The sequence below is a fragment of the Eumetopias jubatus genome, unplaced genomic scaffold (genome assembly GCF_037043125.1).
Source record: "Eumetopias jubatus isolate StellerSeaLion01/CBP00866 unplaced genomic scaffold, mEumJub1_p1.0 scaffold_12, whole genome shotgun sequence".
Taxonomy (NCBI): Eukaryota; Metazoa; Chordata; class Mammalia; order Carnivora; family Otariidae; genus Eumetopias; species Eumetopias jubatus.
The window spans coordinates 72016882-72043854 of NW_028274818.1; the positions used below are offsets into that span (position 1 = coordinate 72016882).

At 54.1% G+C, this 26973-nt stretch overlaps 1 protein-coding gene and 1 long non-coding RNA gene across 7 annotated transcripts; one reads left to right on the forward strand and one right to left on the reverse strand.

The window, feature by feature from the left end:
* Nucleotides 1–272: 272 nt before the first annotated feature.
* Nucleotides 273–17785, forward strand: LOC114219930 (uncharacterized). Its single transcript, XR_003611487.2, has 6 exons — nt 273–638; nt 926–1100; nt 2132–2240; nt 7256–7369; nt 14162–14514; nt 14805–17785. It is a non-coding gene; the product is annotated as an uncharacterized LOC114219930 (long non-coding RNA).
* Nucleotides 3064–24404, reverse strand: SLX4 (SLX4 structure-specific endonuclease subunit). 6 transcript variants are annotated; one of them, XM_028117536.2, is made up of 15 exons: nt 24365–24404; nt 21773–22478; nt 20130–20354; nt 17905–18094; nt 16856–17068; nt 14663–14859; nt 14240–14541; nt 13453–13693; nt 12882–12970; nt 11925–12071; nt 11114–11283; nt 7917–10165; nt 5523–5622; nt 4562–4978; nt 3064–4161 (listed from the first exon to the last, which is right to left on the reverse strand). In XM_028117536.2, the coding sequence occupies exons 2-15, from the start codon at nt 22113–22115 to the stop codon at nt 3771–3773; spliced, it is 5274 nt and encodes a 1757-aa protein (XP_027973337.2). In that variant the 5' UTR covers nt 22116–22478; nt 24365–24404; the 3' UTR covers nt 3064–3770. The 6 variants fall into 6 exon arrangements, with proteins under 6 accessions (XP_027973337.2, XP_027973336.2, XP_027973340.2 ...); XM_028117535.2 differs by lacking the exon at nt 24365–24404 and adding an exon at nt 24284–24361; XM_028117539.2 differs by lacking the exon at nt 24365–24404 and having other exon boundaries at nt 21773–23865.
* Between the last annotated feature and the right edge of the window lie 2569 nt (nt 24405–26973).

A 26973-nucleotide genomic window follows, 5' to 3' on the forward strand; every position in this document is an offset into this window, starting at 1 on the left:
CCTGTCTGATTTCAAAAGCCAGCAGCCTCTCAGACAAATCAATGAGCCGCGGCTGCCCGGATTGGCTCTGTCACTGCCCCGTAAGTTAGAGAGGCAGGGGGTTTCGGCAGGATCTGGATTTGAGGACCCCTGTAGACGTCATGCTCAGGAGAAGGGTTCAGCCAAGGCCACAGAGGAAGACAGTCTCACCACCTGCAGGCCTTTGCTTTTGGGGGGCTCTAGGGAAACTGGGCTACCTGCAGGGATGTTCAGTGACTTGCCCAAGGCCACACAGCAGGAAGCTGGCCACTGTGTCTGGAGCAGAGTCCTCTCACTTCCAGGCTGGCATACTGTGCTGTGGCCGAGGCCCTCATCATGTTGTCTAATGCCCCGTGCTTTGCTCTCTCTAGCACCCAGCAGGCACCTGCGACCCAGCTGTACCCCACAGTGTCTTCCCAGAGGCAGGCCGGCTGCACCCTGAAACAGCAGAGTGTGGCAGTTCCCTCAGGCCCCGGAGGTGGGCCTCAGCATGTGGGCGGCACTGAGAGCGAAGGGGTGAAGGGGAAGGGCATGCCCAGAGTGGACGACAGGAGAAGCATGACAATAGAGGAAAAGTGCAGGACATCCTCCAGTGACAGGGAGCAAGCCGTGGAGGCAAGGTGGGAGCCAAGGGATGGGTACCTCACTTTTCCTAAAAAAGTCAACTGGGAGCCATTGATGGTTGTAGAGCGGGAGGGTAGTGGGTTCAGATGATGTGGCAGCTTGTGGATAAAGGGTGGTGGGAGGGGCTGTGTGCTTCTATCAGCCTGTTCTCGGGAGCTGGGGGCAGAGGAGTGGGGGCAGAGGGGACTGAGGTGTGGGGGCAGAGGGGACTGAGGTGGCAGATTAGAAGCACTCCGTGCAATGACACCCTTCTGTGCCCCCCTCCCTGCCACCCTTCCAGCAGTGCCTTCCGAGGCCCCAGCAGCTGGCCAGGGGCCAGGTGAGACGCATGGGGCTTGCCCTTGAGAAGCCTGCTGAGGCTGCAGGTCGTCAGAGCGCACTGTAGCCACGGCTGTGAGGTGCACTGAAGGCGTCTGAAACCAGGTCGCCCACAGGATGTTGGAAGCCGCAGGGGCCTGGTGGGTATCCGTCACATGAAAGAGGCCAAGAGGCCCGCTCTGCTCCCCCCTCCACAGCTCAGGGAGGGGGGATCCTGAGCACAGGAGGAAGCAGCCTCCTCCATGGGGGTCTTGGGGCACTCTCCCCTGCAACTTTGGCCTCCACCTCACACAGATGGCCCATGGCCAGACAGGGCTGGTCCCTGGGCTCCCGGGGGCAGGGGAGCCATCCTCCTGACTCTCCTGGGCGTTTGTATGTTTGGGGAACGGTCTCCCACAGTTCTCACTCTGGGGCTTTCTGTCCACCCAGACCTGTGACAGCCAGACAGGCAGTGGCCTCGGCTCTTCCCAACTCAGACAGCTTGAGGCTTCCTGACTTCAAGGGCGGGGGCCTCCCTGGGGGTTGTGCAGGCCCCTGGGGGCTCCCTTGCCTGGGCCCTGCTCGAGCTGGGCTGTGGCTCTCCTGTGGTTGCCTGAGTGACCATGGCCAGGCCGGCCACAGGAAGGGGACAGGCCTGGGAGGTCTCAACACAGCACAGCAAAACCTGGGTGCTGTGTGGCTTTCCACTGCTCTGGGGCTCAGCACGCTCTCTTCTTGTGCTAAGGACCCCTCACAAGGCTGGGCAGAGCTTCTGGAAAGGAGTGTCTGCCCGCTGTGCAGCATGAGGCCCACTGCGGGCCCCGCTCCTCCAGCCTCACCACAGGTGCTGGGATGGGGCAGCTCACCATTTTCCTTCTCAACCAGCAAGCTGGATCTAATTTCCCAGTTGCCCAGTTCAGTAGGTCTGGCTACTGTGGAAAGGTCAAGGACACTGCCAGTTCTCTTGTTGTAGGGCTGTCTTCACTGCAGTGCCGGTTTTTAACCCCTTTGCCTGCCTTGCATATGGGCTCCGGCCCTGGCCAGGCCCACTGCTGGCCCCTGAGGGCACGCTGCCCGGACCTGACCTGGCCAAGGCCCTCAGCCACCAGGCCTCGCTTTCCCCCCCACCTTTCCCTGGCCTGCGGCTTTTTACCTGTTTCAACCCCACCCCCAACATCTTATCAACCTGCAGGTGGTAAGCTTCTGCCAGTCTAGGCTGCCTTCCAAGGAGCAAGGGCTCCCAGTACATCCAGAGCTGCTCGTCTGAGTCCAGGATCTCCACAAGGAGCCAGTGAAGCCAGGTAAGGGCTCCAAGTGGCCTCCCACCTCCCAAACCCCATCTCACGTCCCTGAAACAGTACATACTAGGGTAGGAGAGCAAGTCCTTGGTATGAGAAACACAGGCCAGACTCCATCTTCAGTCTCCTGTGCTGTTAGCTGTGAGATCTGAGCCCTGGCATCCCACTGTTCCCTCTAACCCCTGCCCCTGGGCAGTGTGCACAGGCAGGGCCCAGCCCTCTCTGCCTGGTCACAGACCAGGACCCACAGCATGTGTTCAAAAAACCCTATTTCACCTCCCTGGATGCTGCGCGCACCCTGAGGCCCAGCTTACAGTCCCCCTCTTGCAGGAGGCCATCTGAGCACCAACCCTTACATCCGGCACAGGGACAGGCCAGTCTGGCTGAAGACTAGAAGCACCAGCTGATTTCTGACCTTTCTCCACGGGGCCCAGCACACAGGACAGAGAGGGCTTCACAAGCTTATCCTGTTAAAATGCAGATTCTGACTCAGTAGGTCTGGGCAAACCCAAGCCTGTATCCGTAACAATCCCCACGGTCCTGCTACTGGGCCCTGGGCCTCATCAAGGGCTGGAGCTCAGTGCTTGGTAGGGGCTGTCTTAATGTGGGGCTACAGATTCACAAATGTGGATGAATGGATGAACACACATCTCTTATCTACGAACCAAAGGGACATAAGGAGCCAGCAGGCCTGGGTCACCCTTTGCAATGAAGGACAGGCACAAAGGCCTTCTGCAGACACAGTTATGAGGGCAGCAAGGGAGCTGTGGGTGAAGCTCCCAGCCAGCTTCCCTCATTACCTTTCTGCAGTGTAGCATCTGGAAGATTTTTATAAAGTCTTTTTGTTTTTATTGCACATCATAGAAAATGGACTGCACTGTATTTAAAACAGACGAGACATTCACAAGGATGTAGAGACCCCAACTTTTCTTCCTTCTGGTTGTCACCTGTGCTCCACACTGCTTCTGAGGCCGAAGACAGCCTTACCACACCAACAAAGCCGGTTAACAAAGAACATGCGAATTCTGTGTGGGTCCTCCTGCACTGCCCAGTTTGGAAATTGCTGGTGATAAGGACAGGTGTCTGGGCAGGATGGCTGGGCCAGCAGAACACCTGAGGTGGGGCAGTGTGAGAAGCTCGTGGACACCTGATGTGCTGGTGAGGCTGGGATTATGGTCTGAGGGCTGAGACGGAAGTCGGGGCAGGGGCAAGCTAGCCCGGGGCATCCATCCAAGGCGAGGACATGTGCCTGACAGACCCCGCCCTGGCCAGCTGGTGGCCGCCGCGGCCCTTGTGAAGCACCCGGGGGCACGGTGGGGTCAAAGGGAGACAAACTGTGGGCGCCAACAGAGGGAGGGGCTGGGGCCCTACATCGTGGGGGTGCCACGCTCCAAACACTACTCCGGGAAATGGAGCTGGGGACAGCTGACCCAGCTCGGTGCTGTGGCCGGCCCCTCTCATGGTGGCCGGTTGCAGTCCCCAGGCCCAGGAACGCCCGTGGAGGCCTGGCTAACTGCCGGGGGCTGCGGACCCTCACAGGCTGCTGACGGACAGGGGTGGGGAGGGGCGGACCGGCCTGGCGGCTCGGCCCCGCTTCTTGCCCACAGGCTGCAGTCTCTTCCGGTGGAGCTTCTCCTTCCGGGCCGCGGCGGTGGTGAAGGTGATGCAGTGGGCATCCAGGAAGTCCAGCAGCTTCGCCGTGGCCACGTGGATGCCATGCTGCTTCAGCTCGGCCTGCAGCTCTGCCAGCTCAAAGGGCTGGTACAGCAGGACCTTGCGGTAGAGGGCCGGCCTGGAGCGGATGTAGCGCCTCACAGCCTCCTCCGTGGCTGCCGCGTGCACCGCCGCCTGGGATGTGCTAAGCTCCTCTTCACCCTCTTCATCCTCTGCAGACTCAAAGTCCACTCCAAACTCACAGGAAGAACTGAAAAGAACCAGACCAAAACATTTTGTGACGCTCCTTCTCTCCAGCACCCGAGACCAGGAGCCCCTTTGATGGAAGGAGTGTCTGTGTCCCCTGCGGAGCACGACACCGGCTTGGATGGCCTCCCTGGGAGGCGGGAAGCTCCAGGCTGCCATGCTTCTGGCACCCCAGATGCCAGCCCCCTCACGAGAGCATCCTGTGTGGCGAGGACACGGAAGCTCCAAGGGTCTGCTCAGGAGGCTCACGGGACTGTCCTTCGCCCCAACGGGGTTTCCTGCAGTTCAAATCCAGAAGGCAACGGGATTTCTCAACCTCAGCATTAGGCCTGGCTTATGCCAACTCACAGACCCGGGGTCAGAGGACCTATGAAGCCACTGGCCCTGTCCTCCCATCCTGTTACCTTTGTGAGCTAAAGGAGCTGTCACTGCTGTCCACAGAGGAGGCCACTGATTCCTGGGATGCCGGGAGCTGGGCGTCCCCATCAGGGTCTGGAGGCTCCTCGTTGGCCTGTGACATGCTCATCGGAGGGATGCTTCCACCAGGCTGTTTCTTTTGCTGTCGGGGGTCCTTGGTCTTAGTGGACTCCTTGGACCTTTGGGGAAGAGGGCCAGAAGTGGCCTCCAGCCAGGCATGGCCAACAGCTCTGGAAGCCTTGGAGGTCCTGCTGGCATGGGTCTGGCTGTGCGGAGCCTCCAGGAGCACCTGTGAGGACTGGCTCTCATTCTCCGAGTCGGACTCCAGAGTCTGGTGAGTGTACTGGAATATCTCCTTCAGTTTTAGGACCATCTGGCGTTTGGGTAGACGGCGGACCCCAAACCTGAATGGGGAAACAGGTGAACTTCAGCACAGAGCAAAGAGTTATCAGCAAATTAATGGCTTTGTGTAAATGAAATCTTACACGCCTGACTTTTATGAGCGTTCAGAGGTGTCTATTCTGCATACCAACTGAGCTTACTCTGAAGAATACTCCAAAAGGGCCATTCCCAGGTTCGGCAATGGTGGTAGTGATAACACCTCCGGGGCCCAAGGTGAAGAGCAGCACTGACTGGGATGTGACAGTTTTTTTGATGTTCTTTTAAAAAAATCAGGTCAGACTATTAAGGCAAGGATCCATCTCCATCCACTGCACACATGGAGATCTATCAACTGACGGGTGCCTGGAGTCTCATCTCGTAGCTTCTCAGGGAGCTGGTAGTTTGGGGAAGAGCATGCAGAGAGCTAGCAGCCACACATGCTCCTGTCCCCCAGCGGCTCCTGTTACCAGAGCCCCACGGCTGGTCCTTCAGCTCCCAGCCCCACTAAGCCTGGACCTGCACAGCGGGGAGTGGACCACCCCTGAGCAAGTTTTCAAGACCACCCACCTCTCCAGTTCTTTCTTCAGTACCGGAGTCTCCATGATGGAATACCTTGGCATGGGCGTTATGGGCACTTTCGGGGGCAAGTTCTTCCGATTAGCACCTTCTAGGTAGAACAAAAGAAACATGTTTCAGCACAAGGCATCTGGATTGACCTCTTTTTTTTTTTTTTTTAAAGATTTTATTTATTTGACAGAGACACAGCGAAAGAGGGAACACAAGCAGGGGAAGTGGGAGAGGGAGAAGCAGGCTTCTTGCTGAGCAGGGAGCCCGATGTGGGGCTCAGTCCCAGGACCCTGGGATCACAACCTGAGCCAAAGGCAGATGCTTAATGACTGAGCCACCAAGGCACCCTTGGATTGACCTCTTCTGAGCTCAGCAATAGCACCGAGAGAAATAGTGCGTTTGAAGAAAGCCCATCCACCATTCTGCTCCACCCTTTACCGCTGGACGCGAGAATGGTCTTCCCGTTGGAAAGCATCACACAGAGGTGGCCAGGGCCATGGCCCCGTGCAGTGCCAAAGCTGTGGGAACAGGGCAGAAAGCAGATTCATGGCTGCTAGGGGCCGGGGGGAAGGGGCACCCGAGTGACTGCTGATGGGTGCGGTGAAAATGTTCTGGGACTAGCGGTGATGGCTGCCGAACACTGTTCAGGTAGGAAAAGCCACTGAACTGTGTGGTCTGGCTTTTGTTTTGTGGCTGCCATCTGTCACCCTGTGCTATCATACCACTGTCTGTATTCCCTGCTGTGACTTACTCATTCCATAACTGGAAGCCTGGATCGCAACCCCCCACCCCTGGCCCTGTTGTTCATGTACTAAAAACCATCGAATTGTATATTTTAAAGGGTGAACTTTATGGTATGTGAGTAACAGTCCAATAAAGCTGTTACTTTAAAAAAGAAATCAGTATTTTAAAGACAAATGGAACAACTCAGGAATATATGGACTTTGGTTCTTATCCTTTTCAAGAGCATGGAGCCCTTTGAGACTCCAGTGAAAACAGGCTATCTCCTAAAAAAAAAAGCACAAAATTTTTTATATAATTTGAGAAAAGTTGTCACCTCCTGGAAGTCCACCTCAAGTTCAGACTAAGGTCCCTTGTCTGAAGTCTGGTTCTCATAGCACTACCTGAGAACGGGTTAGAAATGCAAATTCTTGGTCTCCGCTCTGGGGTGGGGCCTGGCCATGTATGTGGGAAGCTCTCCAGGCAGTTCTGATCCCCACTCAAGGCTGAGAGCTGGTCAGTCATGCCCAGCTGGTCTTGGATTTTGGGAGGAAATGCAACACCAGGTCACCTGCAGATCCTCTGCCCACAGGCTGCTTTCCTGCGACCAGCCGCTGCTTTGCACAACCCTGCCCCTTCCTGGCTCTCCCAGCATCTGCCTGGCAGGGGAATGGGTATGGGCAGCAGAACCTCAAGGGGCTGACCCTCGAGACCCTGATTCTCCTTTATGACTGACATGAGCTGGGAAACTGCACCCTTCCATGGGCTTGGGGAGGTAGATGAGGGAGGACCAAGACTCACAGCCAACACCCCACCCTCACCCCATCTGCTGTTGTTTTAAAGCAAACAATTCAGAGGCACTTAGTACATTCAGTGTCCTAATTCACTGCAACCACCACCTCTAGCTCCAAAGCATTTTCATCACCCCCAAAGGAGGTTCCGTACCCAGCATACTCCCCGTTCTCCCCTTCCCCCCGTCCTGGCAACTGCTCGTCTACTTTCTGTCTCCACAGATTTGCTCACTCTGGACATTTCAGATAAATGCACTTGCATGCTGTGTGGTCTTCTGTGACTGACATCTCTCACTGAGCGCCATGTTTTCGAGGTTCATCCACAAGGTAACAGAGGTCAGTGCTTCATGCCTTCCTATGGCAGATTATACTACACTGTATGAATGGACCACGTTTTATTGGTCCACTCATCAGCTGACGGACATCTGGGTTGTCTTCCCCTTTGGGCTACCGTGAGTACGGCTGCTGTGAAATCTGTGTCTGTCCTGATCTCCATTCTTCTGGGAGCGCTCACAGGAGGGGAGCTGCTGGGTCCTCATGGCAATGCTCTGTGTAACCGTGAGGAACCATGCTTGCCCAATTTTAAGTGCACCTGAGGTGCTTGCCTTGGCCTTTCAGAAGTGCTGGTTCAGTATGCCCGAGTGGGGTCCACAGCTGGGGGTTTTTAACAGGGGCCCAGGCGAGCCATGGGAGCCAGGCAGGTTGAGGAACTGGCTAAGCAGCACGTCTAAGGGCAAGACCGTTCTCCCTCCGCAAGGGAGGGTGGGGAGGGGGCTCGCCGCAGCCCAGCAGGCCCTGCAGCCCCTCCACCCCACGCTGTCTCTACTGCCCCCTCCAACCCCTTAGTGTAAAGCAGTGTAACAACTACCCTCCTGCTACTCACTTGGCGTCTCCAGCCCTTCTGAGTTCGGAGCAGCGACATTAGCACTCAGCCTCTGGGCCGGAGGAAGGAGCTCTGGAGACTTCTCTTCCTCTCCATCCCAATCGTCCCACAGAGCAGAGTTCAAAAAGCTCAGCCTGCTGCTCCCAGGCGAGCCGGCCCGATGGGCCTTCTCGTGAGACTCTGTGCGGCCAGCGCAGCTTCCTGGGGCGGGGGCGGTGCCCTGGAGGGTGGGAGAGCAGCACCTGTGGCAGTCTGGGGCCTCCCCGGCCCTACTGCCTGGACCGCTGGTGCTCAGGGGGCCGGTCCGCTCGAGGTTCAGGCGGTCAATGGGAATCGGGGAGAGGGGCTCCACGTGCCAGTGGCAACCGTCCAGGGGAATCGGAGGGTCGCCGTCCAGCAGGGGGCTGCTGCTCGCCTGACGGGAGGCCGCCTCCTGCTCGTCTTCGCTGTCTTCCACCTCCACCACCTCACTGGTGATGGCCTGGCTCACTAGGCTCGGCCTGGGGTGTGAGTGCTTCTGGGGCTGCCCGCTGAGATCGCCGGGGCCGCCAGAGACGGGACAGGGAGCCAGAGAGCAGTGCTGGTGGTGCCCGGGGTGGGGCCTGGAAGGGCTCCTGCTGTCAGGGCTGCCTGCACGGACGGGGACCAGGCATGACGACGACATCTGGGGTGTGATGACCGGAAGCTTACTTGTGGCTTCGGAGCCACCCCTGTTTTCTAACGGGGCCCAGGGCTTGACCTGAGCCACGTGATCCACCGAAGCCCTGGACCTAAGGCCTGTTATCTGTGTCTGTGAGGAAGAGTCCCGGCTTCCACTGGCCAGTGGCGTGGCAGGCACGAGCCATGAGGTATCCGTGGTGCTGTCTTCCTCGGGGCCACTCTCGGGGTGACACGACAGCCAGGGGATCCCTCTGCCCCCCACAGAGCCCCAGTTCCCTGCCGGCCCCTCCTCCCTGCCCTGCAGGGAAGCCTCTTTTCTTGCTGGGCTTTGGAAAGGTTCTTGATCTGCATCGACGTCGATGACAGAAAACAGTTCAGAAGACTTGGGGCTAACTTCTAGAACTTTCCTTTCTTCCAGGGGACCATTGAAAACGGACTTTATTTTGGTTTGTTCTAGCTCTAGCTCTTCATCTGAATCCAATAAAAGGATAATCTCATCTTCTCTGTTCTTGCTGGATAGAGTATTCTGAGATCTGGAGCTCAAGTGGCCAGGTTTTGACTGGGTTAGGTCGATGGATGGAGACTTTTCTGGGGAGACCAGAACCCCTTTATTTCTGCATTCCAATGAGGAACCACGTTCTTTGCCCTTCTGGAGGCCTGGATCTTTAAGTAACGTGAGGAGGCTCCTGCCCCTCCTCTGCTTTGCTGGGGAGTCCTGGGCGGCCCCCCTGGAAGCTCTGCCCTGTGGCTGGGGCCCTGGTGAGGGTGACTCACCCCAAAGATGAGGATGAGGGTGTGGCCGGCCGGGCCTCTGGCCCCCAGGGGGCTGTGACAGGCATGGGCGCCACAGGGGTGTCTGCCAGCGAGCAGGGGTAGAGGGGCTCCCCGCCCTCTTTCCTGAGATGGTGCTGTTGCCTTCCTGGAGATGGCTCGTTATCTGGGACAGTCCACGGCATTTTCTGGGAGTTGATGAAAATGGCCGGGCCTCAGGAGCATCTGCTGAGCACCAAAACACGCCTTCCTTTCTCCCTGCCTTGCAGCCCCCAGAAGGGTGAGGGGAGCCGGAACGACTCAGTGCTTCCTCTGGGGACCCTGCTTTCTCCTCATCCGCACACTGGCCCTTGAGTGGCAGGGGCGTGGACTGTCTCACGCTTTTCCATGTGGCTGGGGCCTCTTCCTTTCCCTCACCAGGTGATTCCATCTGTTCTGCATTTTCTGGCTGTTGACTAACTTGGCCACTCGCTAAGATTTGCGCAGATGCTGGACCATCATCCCCGAACTGGTCAGTTTCTTCCTTGATCTCTGTAGCTCCTTCCCCCCGGAGCAACTTTCGCTGAGTGGCTGCAAATTCATAAATTTCTTCCATTTCTGCTTCATTCACTTTTTCTCTGTCTTCTTCATGGCTCTCAGATTTCAACAAAGCCTCCGCTTCTTCCTCTTCATCTATCCACATGGACCTCAAGAGTTCTTGGAAGTTCTCTGCGCGGCTTTCACATTCCTCATCTTCCTTCTCTTTCCACAGTCTGTCCTCTGAATCGCTCATGTCAGGGGCTTGTTCGCACAGAAGAACAAGCTCACTAACACCAAACCTGCAACAGGAAATGCCACGCATCACTGCCCTGCAGAGGCGATAGCCAGGCGCCCCAGCACAGGCAAGGATTGGAGCGCAAGTCCTGGCAGGGAGGACAACCGTGCTCGGTCCTGGCCCTTCCCTTGCTCTCTTGCAGCGACGGTGCCCATGCTCCCAGCCAACAACACCCCAGGCTGTTGAGCTCGAGGAGAGACTCGTGGACCTTTAGGGCAGGGTTCACTAACTCTACTGCCCAAACACAAAGGGGTGCGTCGGGCTGAGCTGAAGACGACAGGAATCAGTGGTGCTGCAAAGCTGGAAAGGGTGCTGCCCTGAGAGGCACCTGAAGCAAACCCCAAAGACCAAACCTGTCCCAGTCAGCCTGGGCCGAGGGGTACACCAGCCTGCCGCCTCCGTGAGGGCTCCCTGGTCTGAAGGCTACCTCAGGACCCCAGAGGCCGAGCTGATCCCTTCCCAGGAGTGCACCTGAGGGATAACAGGGCCTTGGGCGAACACAGTTTTATCCCAGGGGCCTCAGCCCTGTCAGGAGATAGAACATGTGTGCAAACCCATGGGAGTTACACTAGGCATTACACTCCTGTTGACACTCCTGTTTCCTGGGACCTGGGAAAGAACAGCCACCATTCAGCTTCTGTAGCCGAATGACCAAGGAGTGGTAGCACCTGGGGGCAGCTGAGGCTGAGGACCACCCCCTCATCACACCCACGGAGCTAAGAGCCACATGACCCGGCAGAGGCCATCCTCAGCCAGCACTGGGCTCTCCTGCCAGTGTCCATTCTGGCCAGACTGCCAGTCACTATGTCCCGTGCAAAGTCACCACTGAGCATAAACCCGGGGTTAACAGGTACAGGAAGGACTCAGCCCTGAGCCACCTCCGAGCCGTCAACCTGCTCGTGCTCATCGTTAATGTCACACACTAGCAGGTCAATGGAAAGAGCCATCAGACCTGTGGGCCAGAGTGCTCAGGCCGGGGGCCAGCCGGGGGGGCACACCGGGGTCCGCGGTGTACAGGTAGTGCAGGAGCGCCCGGGCAGCCTCGGTGCTCACGTCACTCAGCAGCACACGCTGGCTCCGCAGATCGCCATCCTCCACGGTGAAGAAGCCCTCACTGTTCACCTGAGAATGAAGTAAAGTACAGAAGGTTTACAACCTCACAGATGTGATGCGACGCCACACAGAGGGCCCGGGGGGCTCCGTGTGACCCATGCCTCCACGCAGTCCTTCTCTGGCACCAGCACTGGCCAGCGTCATGCCAGGCTGCTGGTCAGGAACTCTGCAGTCAGGCCCTACAACTTCTCTCTTGGCAAAATCGGACTGTAGAGGTTCAAGCACCCAGCTGGTTCCCTTTTGACAGACACATCAGAGGCACGAGAACTTTCTGGGAGAGACCAGAAGCAGTTTCCCGGATTCCCGCAGCACAACATTCATTCCGATGCATGTTGGCACAGGTCAGCATAGAAATGTCTGTCAGCAGGTCGATTAGGACTTCATAATTACAGAAATAGAGGAAAAGGGAAAGTTTTAGGGAAAATGGATTTTTATTCAACTGGTCAAGAAATCTGATGTTCCCCAACCCTCAGCTCATCTCCTCACAGCACTTCCTAACCTCAAACGTGTCCGGACTGAGGCAGGTACACTGACAGGGAGGCGGGTGCATGTGTGGGGGGCGTGGAGGGGAGCGAAGGGGGCAGGAGGCCAGAGGGGAGTGTGGGAAAGCGCTTGCAGCGGGAGGGAGGAGGTGCGGGGGCCGTACTTACATATTGCATGAGAAGGGGGCATCGGGCATAAAGCACGAACTTGTGGGCGTAAAGCACGTCCCCGCTGTCCGTCTGCAGCTGGACGTCACTCAGGTGTGGGTTATTAACCATGGCTCTGAAGTCAGCCAGCAGCAAACTGAGGGTGAGCTGGAAGGAGGGGAGCACATGGGTCTCACAGCAAGTTCCCCAACTTCAGGGGTGCTAGCTTCTTTCTCAAATTCTCTATTACACCGAGTCCCCTGGCCTAACACGGGGCGGTGGGGGGGTGGGTGGCAAGCAAGGGGAGGCACGATGGCTGCGGTGAAGCTACAGCCGGGCTGAGCGCTTCACAAGCACCGTGTGTGGCCCTGCTGTGACAGGCAGGGACCCCGAGCCCATGCCGTTCGGGTACCCGGCTGAGAAGAGTCTCGGTCCTTCTCTGACTACGCGCCGTGGTCATCCAGCAGAACTTGGGGTGAAGTGTTTGGCTGATACCGATATACTAACAGGCTGACATCCACTCTGAGGAAAACCAACTTCCAACCCAGCATCACTGACACGGAACGTGAACCCTTACTTGGAGACCAGCCAGGTCCTGCACGTCAGAGGTGCACAGCTGATCCTGAACGAATGAATGAAACTTTGGGGCATGAGGCCACCTCACAGAGCAATGGGGATCCCTGTGGGCTCTCAGGACAAAGCAGGCTCCTGGGGCTGGGCTACTGAGGTGCCCCAGAGTTCAAGGACAGAAGGGACAAAAGCCTCATGGCAGAGCCCTAGAGGGGAACAGGAGGCTCCTGTGGGCTCTTGCTGCCTTAGCTCAGAGGCTGTCGAGGGGGCCAGCGGACTCGTGCGAGGCTCTGGAGGCCAGCTGGGAGCTGACCGTGCGGAGCAGAGGACGAACTCCGGTGGCCAGGACCACAGAGCAGGGAGCAGGGCCAGGCTGCACAGCCCACAGCAAGGAGCCCCGGTGCTTACCGAAGCCTGGCTATCCCTCTCCAGGGGCTTTTCCTTAGGTGGCAGGACAAACCCAGTAGGTCGAAGGCCAGTGGGTGACACATCCATCCCTGAGAGAAGGATCCACAGAAAAGAACATTACCTCCCGGCAACGTCAGTCTCCAAGAAAGAGCATCAAGTGTCTGTCAGCCAACCCTACAGCGCCCTGGAGATGCTCTTTACCCGAGGGCTTCTTCACTGCGAGTGAACCACCCACTGAGTTTTTCCCCGCTCCCCAGAGGTACACAGGTGGTAAAAACAGAGAGTCTGCACAATCACTGGCTCTGGGCAAGGGTTTTGTCCTTGGTTAAAGTTGGAGGAGATTGTGACGGACTCACCTGTATGACATCCATCTTGGAGGAAAAAAAGGAAAGCACTTACAGAGACTGTGTTCTCCCCATCATACAGGGACAAGCCAAGGCACCTTGGATCTGAGCGGCTGTCCCTAGGCCCCAGGGACTAGCTGGTCACGGCCACCACCACAGGGAAGGGGGGCCCGGGGGGGCGGGGCTGGCCCAGGTGTCCCATCCAGGTGTCCCATCCAGGGTCTCACCTGCGGCCCCTCCTGAGCTGGCCAGGCCCCCACTGCAGGGCCATGGGGTGGCACTCAGCCCCTCTCCCGCCAGGTCCACAAGGTCCTGCAGGGCCTGATGCTCTCTCTGGCTGGCGGAGGGTGAGGGGTTCCCGGGGCCATGGCCCGCAGGCGGGGCACCGGGGAGAGCAGGTGGCGTTCGCACACCCAGCTCTGGCTCGTCAGGCAGCACTGGCGGCAGCGTGGGCTCCTGGGTAAGACCCTGAAAGAAGTCAGGAAGCCACGTGACCGTGTGGCCACTGCAGCAGCCACCACACAGAGGGCCCCTGAGAGTGTCAGCCACAGCCCAGAGCAACCCTGGGAAGCTTTCTCCCATTACCATTAGCAGGCTTCTCTGTCACGGTGAAGGCCATGCCTATTGTGTCTACATCAGCACAAAGGTCCCTGAGGGGTCTGTTCCCCTAATGTTATCTAAATGGCCTCAAGTATTTAGTGACTCCAGGCCCTCCTGCCGCAGCTTGTCTGGTTCCTGGGCCCCAACACACTCAGATTATACCAGCCCCCTGGGGGTGGGGCCCCGGACTGCATTTCAAACAAACCCTCCAGGAACAGGATACATTTGGGAACCAGTGGGCCTCCCTGTTCTTCCCAGGAGAGCCCGATCAGTTGCTGTACAGAGAAACACGCTACAGCCGGCATGCCTGACTTCCTGCCCTTTCTTCCTTTTCAGACTTTCTGTTGATGCCGACGGCCGTCTTGACTGCTGCCTCCACCCAGAGCCCCCGCATGCCTAGAAGGGAGGACCCACCTTGGCGGGCGGCTGGGGCACCATGGGAGGGACCAGGCTTGCGGTGTAGAAGGCTTCCAGAGCCCAGGCCCCAGTCAGGGCGCTGCCCTCCCACAGAAAGTTCTGCTTCAGTTGCCGGCCGGCCTTTTCCAGCTCTTCCTTTACCATCCTGCTCGCAGGAAGTGGCGGCGTGCTGGACAGCTCCATCTCCTCCGCGAAGAGCTGGGCCACTCGGTCCTCTGTCTGCCTCTGTGTGGTCTCCGGGTCCTGGACTAACAACGGCGGAGGGCATAAAGGTGCTTTCCTCTTACGACTCTTCTTTTCTGAACGTAAACAGAAACACAGGGTCAGTGACAGAGCTGCCACACACCCTGAGGCCCAGCCGTGGTCACCTTCGGCCAGCAGCGGTACGGCGAGGCACTGCCAGCCAGGGGCCACACCTACCTGCCCCCAGTCTTATCCTCTCAGGGAAAGTGCTTTCTAGTCTGAGCACCGTGGGCACGGCCTCCCGCTCCATCTCGGACCGGGACAGAGCCATGGCCACCAGCAGGTCCTCGGGCTCATTGACCTTCTGCTTCTTCTGCAGCTCCTTCCTGTTGGTGGCTCCCTTCCGCTTCAGACCTCCAACATGACTGCTGAAGCTTAAAAGGCAGCCAAACAGAAAAGTTAGCGAGGCCAGAGGTGTGAGCACTTCCTGTTCTGAGGGCGTTCCCGCTGGACCAGAGAGGCCTGGACCCCTTCTCCTCTAAGGTGGGAGAGCAAAGGGATAAATGTTTACCCATTAGAGACATCGACTGCTTTGGGTGTTCACTGTGCTTATCCTATTGACTTGTGTAAGCTCACACCATCCTGGGCCAAGTGCCGTGCAGTCCAGAGAGGGGAGGGTCTGGGTCCTTCTACGTGATGCTACCCTGCTGAGCTAGCTGTTGGCAGGTGTGAGTGGTTAGCTATGAGTGGTCCCTGCATACCCTAGCTGTGGCCAAACCCTTCCAGAGGAGCCAGCACTCAATGGCTCTGAGTCAGCTTCCTGGATTCCACCAACTTCTGCCCATTGACACTTCAGATGCCCCTCAGGCAGTCCTGGCCACGTTGGCCATGACAGGATCCCTTCCCCTCCCGCCGGGGCCTGTGGGCATTTCCTCTGCCCAAGGCCCGAAGGAAAGGCCTCCCAGGTTCGACCACCAACATGGTCAGCTAGCCTGGAAGTCAGTGTACAGCAGCATTTGGCTTGGAGGAGATTTGCTTAAAGGATTTTCCAGCTGGAGAACCTAGATTGCCTGGTGAACCCCAACAAGCTGAGCAAGAAATAGGAAGGCAAAGGTGAGAGAAAAACTGGGAGCTCAAACCCAGCTGTGGGGGTGCCCCAGAAAGCGCCCTTTGCTGAAGCTCATGCTGTCCCCTGGGCCCGGGATGGCTCAAGAATCTCAGGTATCAATTCGGAAGATCTAAGCAAGGCCTAATTGAGTTCAACTTTCCGGGAACCCCACACGATAACTACAGCCTCCCAGAAGGCAAGGAGCCGTCCCAACATCTGACTACCCCAGAGTTCCACACACCCCAGGCTTGGCCTTCAGGCAAAGAGGAGGCTCGAAGCCTAGGTGAGGGTGGCCATTTGCTAGAGTTTTCTACTTCATCAACCTTCTAGGACCCACACACATCTCGTTTCTCTTCTCAGGTATTGAAAAAGCAAATATATTTCCTCTGAGTAGCTGGTTCCTATCCAGTCCTGGCAAAAGGCAAGCAACGGCTTAGATAATGTCTATGCTAGGGCCTTAAGGCTTCCAATTCTGAGATGCTAGTGTTGATGTGCTATGATATAGACAGGCTCACCAGCCAAGAATCCAGCTCTGCCAACTCCAGTCTCCGGAGACATGGGCCCGGCTCAGATGCCCATAGCCTGTGTGCAAGGCAGTGGCCAGGACAAACAGAGCCACCACCCTTGGCCTTCCCTTTGCTCTTGAGAGCTGTCAAAGGAGAGAAGGCCCAAACCTACAGAAGTCCAGGACCTGCACTAGTTTGTTCCCTGTAATGTGGCATCCACAGAGCCAGGGGCAATATGAGGGGAGTGGAGCTGCTTGTGTGCCTGTGATTTGCAGTCCTAGGGCTTGTTCCCAGCTAGGAGCGAGGCCTCCTACTACAACACCTAAGCATTTAATTCATGCATGTTAAAAAAAAAAAAAAAAGCCTGTGGTTCTTTCTTGCCAACTCTGTGAACTGTGCAGAGTCCTCTTCCGTGGACAGTAGGAGACTCGGGCCGCACAGACGGAAGCCACGGCACGCCACACCGGAATGGATGAATGGACACGGTAAAGTGCGTTAGCAGATTCCACGCTGCTCCAGAGGACACTGGTAGGACCAGGACCGCGAGAATGGAAAAATCTCAGGAAGGACCTCAGGAAACCAGTCCAACCAGTCCTTTCTGCAGGCACGCCCACACGGACCATTTCAAAGCCTTTGAAGGTACAGAATCTTTCTCTTCCTCAGTCCCGGTGGAGACTGCCTGATTTCCTCCTCAAATGTTTCATTTCCAGAATCAAGGAGGGTTCTAGCGCTCTACTGTTCTCTAAAGCTACAAAAGGCTTTAAAAAGAAAAAATCAGAGTATTTCTCTGATTTTCCTCCTTTCCATTTGACTCACCTCGATGCCAGTGTGCCACAGGCCCCGTCAGGCTGAGCTGTCTGCAGCCGCACAGCCTGGAGCAGGAGCTGGGGGCCAACATCCATCTTCACTGCACACTGTTTCAGGTGGCTGATTCTGCTCTTTGGGCTGAGAAAGGGCTTGCCACAAATTGGGCATTCGGGGATCCGAGGTGTGGTGGGTGTCAGTGCCTTTTCAGCCTCATCCAAGCACCTGGAGGAAGAGAGTAAACACATGAGAACCCTCTCCATTGGTAACATGCGTCCATGTCAGCAAGGACAGGCTGTGGGCCCAACCTGTTCTCCCAAAGCCAACTCCTCCACACAGCCTGCAGCCAGCCTCCAAACCCTAAATTTTGGTTCTGCTAGTGAAGGTGGCTAAAGAGAGCAAGAACAGGTCAGACAGTGGCAATCCCACTCCTGAGTCTGTACCACAAGGAAGTGAGAGCAGGTACTCGAACTAGTAGGAGAAACACAGGTCATAGCAGCTCTATCACAACATCCAAAAGGCAGAAGCAGTCCATAGCCATCAATGGATGAACAAGATGTGGTCTACCCACAAGATGGTATTTTTCAGCCATAAAAAGGAACGAAATTCTGATCCGTGCTCCAACCTGGATGAACCTTGAAAACACTACGCTGAGGAGAGGAAGCCAAACACCAAAGGCTACGTCTGTGTGATTCCACTTATGTCTCGAGCAGACAAATCCGCAGAGGTTGCCAGGGGCTGGCAGAGGGGGAATGGGGAGTGAGCACTAATGGGGACAGGGTTTTATTGGGGGTAACAAAAATATTCTAAAATCGACTGTGGTAATGGCTGCACAGTTCTGTGACTGTAGTAATTAAAAGCCATTGAATTGTTAACTTTAAGATGAATTGTGTAATATGGGAATTATCTCTCAATAAAGCCGTTTAAAGAACCAGTAAGGACAGGCTGACACCAACACTGAGGGGCTATGGTCACAGTCAGGATTCCCACCACAGATTCCCCTGGGTCTGTCACACCCATGGCAGAGGTGACCCCAGAGAAGCGAGTCAAGCTGCTCCTACCGGTTCACGTGCTGCTCCCTTCGTGTCACGTTCATGGCTGAGAGGTTCTTGTGACAGATCTGACAGAAGAACAACCCCGTCTCCTCCAGGTTAGCCTCGTGTGTGGGTGCTCGCTGCTGCCCAAACTCCTGCTGCAGAGCCAAGGCCACTGCAGCGTCGCTCTCTGTGGCAGGAAGCCCGGGCCCAGACCCTGTGAGGAGGCATGGTCTCCATGAGGAGGAGCGCACCCTCAGACCTCTGCACCTCCTGTCAGGGCTCACAGCGCAGACAGCAGAGGGAACGTGGAGAGCGCAGACCCAGCACCGCTCTGCCCCCTGCCAGTACTGCCCAGTGAGCTGGGCACTAACAGGGCTCCCGGGGCATACTTCTCTGACTGTAATATGCATAGGAACCCCCGGGAAGCTTGTTAAAATGCAGGTTCGCATACCAGTGGTCTAGATGGAGCTTCCTGAGATTCCCCATTTGGGACAACTCCTGGGGCAGGACACACTGCTGGTTCAGGACCACTGTTTGAGTAGCAAGGTCCTAGAGAATGCGCCTTGCATTTTACTCATTTCTGCTAAAGTTGTCTACCTCAGGCGTTCCAGGCTTACAAGACTCCTATTCCAATAAGTCTAGGTTTTCTCTTCAAAGCTCAGCCTTTCCTACTGCTATGACCTTTTGTCACCCATTCTAGAAGAACCAAGTCAAAGGGAAACCCCTTTCTTAAAACGCCTTCTCCTTCCCAGTAGCAGACAGAAGGATGGACTGACTGACTCTAGTGTGGAGGTGGCTCCCCAAGTGGCCAGGCCCACCGCTGTGGCCCTCTGTCACATCTGATATGGCTGGAGCAGACCCTAAGTACTCACAGGGGGATTGGAGAACTTCATAAATCCCCAGTTCTTGAATATTCCTGTGGCCTAGCACTCTTTCCACTGAAGCTAGAAAAGCATCACAATTCATTTTGGTGCCCTATTTTTTTTTTTTTTTAAACAAAGAAATGGTTTTTCTGTCCTGAGCACTGAGCATTACTGGGTATCCCGTGAAGCTCTATGGGAACAGTTGAGGCACGTGTAGGGCAGGTGCTGAGCTCGTGTCCTGGCTGAGAAACTCCGACGCACCCCATTGGTGCTTCAGGGACTGATGCCATGGCAGATGTCCCACCACTGCCTGTGTGGACCTTAGAGGCAGGCAGCCTGAGAATCCCAGAGCGCAGTCTGCAAACGCACTACCAGGGGACTATAGACTTGTTAGCCGTAGGGCCGTCAATACAGTTTCTGCCCTATTTCTTCCCCTTTTGTATATTTTTACCAGAGATGAGGGCTTATGTCGTTTAGGGGGTAAAGAATAGAACCAGGGATATGACGTGCCTCTGGGGTGTACAATGTGCCCTGCACAGCACCTACACTGTTGGCGCCAAGCTATCTTCACCTGGGGCCACCCGGCCTTCTGGTTTACTCGCCTGTGATGCACTCCGGGGGCTACAGGAAGTGGTTATGCAACACCACGAGGAAACAAACAAATCTAGAAAGTGGGAAATTCAGAAAGACAGTTGTCCTGGACTCTTCTGAAAGTTGGAATCATGAAAAACAAACAAACACAAACAGGACAAGACAAGGGGACTGTTCCAGAGTCTAGACTTTAAGAGACTATGGACTATAGCATATGCAGTGTGTGGGACTTACAGTTCTGGTGGATCCTTGCTCAGGAAAAAAGAAACCAGCTATAAAGCTGTCCTTGGGACAAGTGGGTAAATTTTAATATGAACTGGACACTAGGCAATATTATGGAATTACGTGTGACAAGAGCACCGTGATCATGTAGGAGATCTGTGGGGGGAAGTATCATGATGTCTGGAACTTACTTTTGAATGGTATAGAAGAATCATATATTTAGGGATATAAAAAAATACATGGCAAAATGTTAACAATTGTTAAGTACAGGTTGAGGGTATGGGGGTTTATTATAGTATTTTTTTTTTACCTTTCTCTATGGGAAAAATTTCATAATAAAAAATCAAAATAAAAAGAGGAAGAGGTACCTTGTCAAAGAAGCTAAGTGACCCAAGCTAAATGACCCCAGGGACCCTTCATTCTCTGGCTAGATACAATGAAGTGGCCAAGGTACAGTGCCAGGCAGAGCACACACCCCCACCAGCAACTCAAGGAACGCGGGTTCCTTCCTCCCCGCCTTTCTCCAGAGTTCGAACTTAACCCTGATGGGACTATACAAAACTCCCATCATACCATTCCCTGCTGTCATCTCCTCTGGAGGGCCCTCTGGGGCCTTTTCTTCAAGTGTAGCCTCCAGAGAGCTCCCTTCCGAAGCATGCTGCAAACGCTTGGGGTCTGCTCTCTTGAACTGCTGCATTCGTTGTAGGACCAACTCTGCCGTCCGGGGTTTGGAGGGACTTGGTGCTGTCACTGTCAGACAGGAAGGAGGGGACTGGGAGTTGCTGTCTGGAGCAGTCTCTGGCAAAGAGGGAAACATTCACAGGCATCTGTTCTAGCTGGAGAAACAAAGACTCTTCCATCAGATACAGGTTAGACCCAAGTTTCAAGGGGTCCCTTACCAACTAGTTGAGGTTTGACTCTCAAGTGTGAGAGGACTGATTATTGGTAGCCTCACCGTTGGAGGTAATATAAATAGACCTGTCATAAATATCTGTGACAGGAGGGGGCACAGGGAGTGACTGCTACTGAGCACAGGGTTTATTTTTGGAGTGATAAAAATGTTCTAAAATTAGCCAGTGGTAATGATTATACAATTCTGTGAATACACTAAAACCACTAAACTGCCCACTTTAAAAGGGTACGTTTTACAAAATGTAAATTCTTTCTATAAAGCTGTTATTAAAGAAATATTAATGACAAACATTTTTATCTTCCTAGGTCATAAGTTCTCCTCTAACTTGGTGTCCACAGGTGGCCTCTGGTGGGGATTCATGAAGACCCTGCAGGTTTATGCCAATTTCGCAGGTGTGGGGGGGGTGGCGGTTTTCGGGGGAATCATGCATAGCTTTCACTGCTCCCAAAGGGGCCTGAAGGACCAATGATGTTTTAGTAACACTACTGAAGCCTTACAACGGTCTCTGCGAGTTAATTCTTTACCACTATTCCATTGAGAGATCATGCTGACCACACTAGTAAAAAATACCATTTAAGATCAGGAAGTGAAGGTGAGAAATATTTAGAAACAGAACACAGGAGCCTAAAGATCCTATGCAAGGCTGGTTCTCAGTTCTGCTTGAAGAATGCATGTTAAACATATGGTTCAGTACACCAAAGGCAGCAGGGTAGGAAACCTGCTTCAAGCAAACAAACAAAGGAAAAGAAAAGAACAAAGGTGTTTGGAGGAAAAAAGGAAGGACCTAAAGATTCTCCTGAGATCTAAACCTATCTGGCAGCTTCCTACTGCCTTCTGAGCAGCCTTACCTAACTGGCTGGCACCACTGCAACTTACCCACTCTGGAAGGAATTCAAGAAAATGAGAGAAGCAGCATTATTTTCATGTTCACGTTACTTGTGTCAAATACATAATGTAAACATTAATAGGAAATTCTAAAAGGGCACAGGGCCCCAAACATAATCATGTAGAAAATTCACATAGGGGTTATATTTTTTATAATCACTGTTTAAAACAGGAGTTGGCCAACTATGGTCCTCAGGGAGCTGCCTGTTTTCCTTAATGAAGTTTTGTTGAAACACAGCCCATTCATTTGCTTACAGATTGTCTAGGGAGTTGATAAGTTGCAGAGACCAAGGCTGCAGAGCCAAAATAATTTGCTGTCTGGCCTTTTTCAGAAAGTTTTCTGACCCCTGGTTTAGATCAGTAGTCACCTCTGGTTTCCTCTCTGGAAACATCCTGGCAGTGGTTCTGGCCCAGTTACCTGTCTGGGTGCTCTGCACACCCTCCTGGAGCACAGCAGAGGCAAGCACATTTCCCTCTCCATTCTCAGGGGGAGTGGGTTCACTCCTCTGCCCCTTGGGTGCCCCTTGCTTTTTAGTCCTCGGGGCCTGGCTGCCAGACTGAGTTTTCTTCTCCCTGGGGCCTTGAAGGGTTTTGCCTTTGGTAGCAGTTGGTTTGGTCCTTTTCGGTTTGCTTATCTGAGTGCTGTTGGAGGCCTTTTGTGTCTTCCTTTCCCCCGACACTTCCTTGGTGACATTCTTTTTCACCCTTTGGAGAAAGCTGGCGCAGAGTTCCTTAAAATCATCATCTGACTCATCCATCATCTGGCCAGCTTTAAGGTTTGCAGGTGGTCTTCAGAGGTGTGAGGTCTATCTGGGGGGCCCGAGAACAAGCCTAGCAGGGCCTCATTCACACTTGCAGCTCCATTAAGGCTCCTCTCTGCTTCTCACTAGGACACCTGGAGAGTTTGCACAATTGAGCAAAAAGTAGTGCCTTCCCCTCCATAAGGATTTAAAATGCCTATCTTCAAATTGAGTCCCTGTTAAACAGCATGTTTAAAGTTCACATCTGAGAGCTTTTGTTGTCCAACAGACGCCTCTGAGATAGGATACATATGAACTTCACACTCAGGTGATTTTCCAAGATCTCCATAGTGATAAAACACATTGGTTCATTTAATGTCACATCTGTGGAAAACAAAAAGCATCTAAACGTAATTAGACAGACACCGCATCTTATGCCATTTCTTCCAGGAAGCTACAAGAGAATGTGGGGTATGTGCAAAGTCCTCAGAGTAACAATATCTGTGTCAAATACTCAGCCACAGCCTGGTTAACACAAACTCGTGGTCTTACAGGATATCACAATACAACACAGGGGGAGGGATCTAAAAACCCATCAGAGAAAGAACGTGAGCATCTTGGAAGAGTATGGTTTTTACTGAAATCTGGGGAATGAATCCCATGAAGGGCAGTCACCACAGAAACAAGATGATGGCCAAATGCAGAAAAACTCTTAGGCCCTATCAACAGGCAACTTAATGTGCAGGGCAGCCAATGGAGAGAATACGCACTTGAATGCTTGGGAAGAAACAAGACAGGAGAGGCTCATCCTTCACTGATATGGGCAATGTTTCCAAATCAAAAAAGGGCCACTTTTCTCCACCCTCTCTCACTTCAGCACAAGCTCTCCAAACTCAAGTGACTGGAATGGTGACCACCGCAAAGCCTGGGCCTTATGGGCATAATTATTTACACTGGCACAGTTTAGTGGGATTTAGAATTCAAAATTGAATGACCCAGTGACAGAAAGTGCAATCTCCTCCATCAGAGTAGTCCAATTAATCACCTATTTTTCCGGAGCCAGACAGACAGGCATACCTGTAATCTACTTCGCATGGCCCGGCCCATCCTCCTTTTCCATGTCACCTCCTTAGAGAAGCTTCCCCTAATCCTTTATCCAAGTGGACCCTCTCCACGCCCATTATTTTCCGTCATCACACATTGTTTTCACAATCACACTTATAACAAATTACAATCATTTGTAATAACATTTATCGAATGCTTACGGTATGGGCCAGGCATGGGTCTAATTGCTTTACAAGTCTAACTCATGTAGCCCTAACAACAATCCTATTCCTTAGACTCTACTGTCTTCCCTTTACAGCAAGGAGTCAGATCCAAGAATGAAGAAGTGGCTTAACTTTACACAACTTTTGAAGTGGTAGAGCTAAGATCAAAGCCAAGCGGGTGGTTCTAGGGCATCTACACCTACATTTTTATTCACTTATTTTCTGTCCCCTACTAAGTTCAAAACTGAAGGAGGGCACAGACTCATCTATTTTACTCCATATTCTCTTTGGCTGATCAGACACCTGATTTGTAAAAAAAAAAAAAGCTCAACATTTGTACAGTCACTCAACCGCAAAGACTTTGGTACAGTGGGAGAGGAGGCTGCAGGGATCAGTGCAGCGACCGGTGTCCGGGCGCCTGAATCGAGCCCGTGGGACGTGCGGAGCTAGAGCAGATTCCACCCTCCACACCCCGCGGAGTCTCCACGGGCCTGTGACGTTAGTCCGACAACAGCCCACCTCCTATACGTGCTCGCTCAGTATTTGCCGAAGGACGCAGCAAGTTTCCGGAGGGCTGGGGACTTGAGTCTACGCCGGCTCCGGTACCCGCCGGGCCGCCCAGCTCGCAGCTGGCGCGGAATGAATGAGTGGGCAGTGCGGGGCGGACCCTCCCGCTCCCCCTGACCCGGTGACACACACTGCAAGCGGGCGGGGGGCTAGGCCTGGGGGAGAACTGCCAACGACTCTGGCGGCTACGAAGCCGGAAGGCGATTTCCGATCACCAGCCTGACCCCCGGGCAGTGACCCGGTGGGTACCCGATCCCCTCCTCACCCTTCCTCCCTCCAGGCGGCCTCAGCCCCCTCCACCCGAGCGCGGCTCCTGCCGCTACACCGCGAGCTAGAAAGGCTCTTCTTCCTCACCCCCGGCAGCGAGAAAGGCCCTAGACGACTGGACCTTCTCCAGACTGCAGACTCCCAGCCCCAAAGCCCGACTCCTCCTACCTCCGGCGCCGCCGAGGCACCTTCTCAACGGAGAACCTCGCGCCTACGCATGCGCCAACCAGCGCCCCTCGCGGATGATAGCGCCCGCGCAGGCGCGGAGCGGCCCGAGACGCCCGCTTCCCGTCGTCCTACGCGGTCCAGGCGCGCGGCTGGGAGCGTTTCCGGACGGCTCGAGGCGGGCGTGGCTCGGCTGAGTGCGGCGCTCGAGGCCCGAGTGGCTTAAGTGTGCGCGGCGTCCCGCGAAGTCTGCTAAGTTGAGGAACAGGCAGGGTAAGTTAAGGGCAACGCCGCAGTATGTAGTCGAAGTTTGGGTCCACCACGGTTCCCACAGGAAATGTTTGCGGAGGCAGGGACGGCCCCTCGGGGCGCACCTGCCCGAGGGAGCGTCTTGGAGACGCGCCGAGCGCAACTGGTCGGGGCCGGAGAACCCCCCGGCCGAGGTGGTAGCGAGCGTACGGAGGCCGGGAGGTCGGGTGGCGGTGGCCGCGTGAGGGAGCGGCCGCCCGCCCTCGGGGCTGGCTGGTGCGCGCGGTCAAGTGCCGCCGGCGGGGTTCGCCGCGGGCTCCAGTTTGAGGACCTTCTAGCTGCAGGTAGTGCTTGGAGCCCCGGCGCACCTGAGGAAGGATCTGGAGAGGCAAGACTGGAGGCCGGGGGAGCCATTGGGAGAAGGCTGTGATCCACAGGAGAAGTGAGCGTGGCCTGGAGTGGAGGTTGGAGCGGAAAGGATGGAGAAGTACTTAGGTGTTCGAGTTAAGATTTGTAGCTTTCTGGCTTGAGCGTCTGGAGTGGAGTGTGGTTCCATTTAAACACAGGAGAAGGAGCAGCTTTGGAAGGACGAGAATACTTTTAGCTGGGTTTGTTTTCAAGACGTAACACCGTAGGATTCACCTCTTTAAAGGGTACAATTCATTGGTTTTTCGTACATTTGTAAGGTTGTTCAGTCCTCACCATGTCATTCCCGAACATTTTGCAAATCCAAATAGAAATCCCTCTATCCAGGAGCAGATACTCCCCCTTCTGCCTTCCCATCTCCCCTAGCACCCTGGCCCCAGCAAACGACTGTTCCTGTGGATTTGCCTATTCTGTTCACTTTTTATAAATGCCACTGTGGCCTTTTTTGGTCTGGCTTTTACTTAACACAATGTCTTTAAGGTCCGTTCATGTTGTAGCATGAATTGGTTTTTCTTTTAGTGGCTGAATAATACTCCCTTGTATGGATACTCCATATTCTGTTTATCCGTTGGTGGACTTTTTGGCTATTATGAATAATGCTGCTGTGAACAATGTTGTAGGAGTTGTGTGTTTTTAGTTCTCTTGGGTGTATACTTAAGAATGTAATTGCTGGGTCATACTACCTTTAGTTGCGAGTGTTGAGTTTCAAATGCTAATAGGACTCCCAAGAGCTTTTTCTTTATGGTTTTGGAAACCTAGATTACTTTGTAATATGGTTTCCAATTGGATTAGTTCAGTGAACAGCACAAGAGTAGTGGCAGTACAGAGGCATGGTTGGAGTGGAGTGTCTCATTTGTACCTGCAGGGTTTTAATTTATAGAGGTGACTGGGTGACAACATAGGCCAATGCCATTGGAAGAATTTGTTATATTTCCAGATAGAAGAGGGTATGCCCCATGCCACATGGGGCCACAGGGAAGGTTTTGATCAAGAGGCAGAGCAGGAGACGGGGAAAACCTAGGTCAGAGCCTTCATTTTTGAGAAAGGTGAGGCAGGCCAGAGGAAACAGTTTAGGCTAGTTTCAATAATTCTGGTGGGCTTTGGGCTATAGCAGTGGTCTCTGGTTGCCTGGTCCCTGGCCCTGGGATGATTTAGGGCTGAGAAGATATTGGTCTGGTCTCTGAGTATTAAAGGAGTTGATTGTGAGAGGAGTGAGAGGCTGCTCCCAAGTAAGTTGATCCCCATCTTTAGGAATTAGCTAGCCCTGGGAAGGGCTGTCTCTCCCCACCAGCAAGGTTTTTAAGATGTCAAAACATGGTAAGACACAAAATTTTAAAAAAGTGATTAATACACATGACTGGGTTGATATGAAGGCCAGCTGTAAAGGTGGTGCTGATTTTTGTCTAGTTGTATTGGAAATGTGGGGCCTGAGCCCAGTTTAGGACTCAGATCTCTTAGAGGCCCCGGGGAAGAAAACCCTCCCCTGTGGGAGAAAAAAAAATCTGGCCATATTATTCTCTTAAGGAAAATTAGTTAGTCAAAGTGTATTTTAGAGAAGGAAGTGTTCTTTAGAAGACTTAGATTCTCAACTGAATTACCTGTGGAATATGTTAACCTGGAAATGCTTGGATACCACTCTTTGATCTGCTGAATAAATCTTGGGCAACCCTAACAACCTGTATCTTTTGAAAGTTTCGCAGGTGATTCTAATGATCTTTAGATTAGATACTGATGATCACTATATTTAATTGATACCTACTGATCCAATCTTATAGGCTAAGTGTAAAAGAGATGCCAAAAGCTGGATGAGAGGTTATTGGGATTTAGAGTTAGATATAGTTTCTCTCTTCAAGGAACAAAGTTCTGGGGCAACTTTCTCTTTGGCCCGGGGTGAACCATGGGAGCTGCCTTGACCTGGACCCTATTGTGACTTATCT

Coding starts and splice junctions, on each gene's coding strand:
- SLX4 (XM_028117536.2), bottom strand. CDS start 22,115: ATGATGGATGAGTCAGATGATGATTTTAAGGAACTCTGCGCCAGCTTT. Junction 13,694..14,239: donor TGCCCCAGCCGCCCGCCAAG/GTGGGTCCTCCC, acceptor GACTTCTTTCAG/GGTCTTACCCAGGAGCCCAC. Junction 10,166..11,113: donor CTGAGCACTCTGGCCCACAG/GTCTGATGGCTC, acceptor TTCCTGTTGCAG/GTTTGGTGTTAGTGAGCTTG.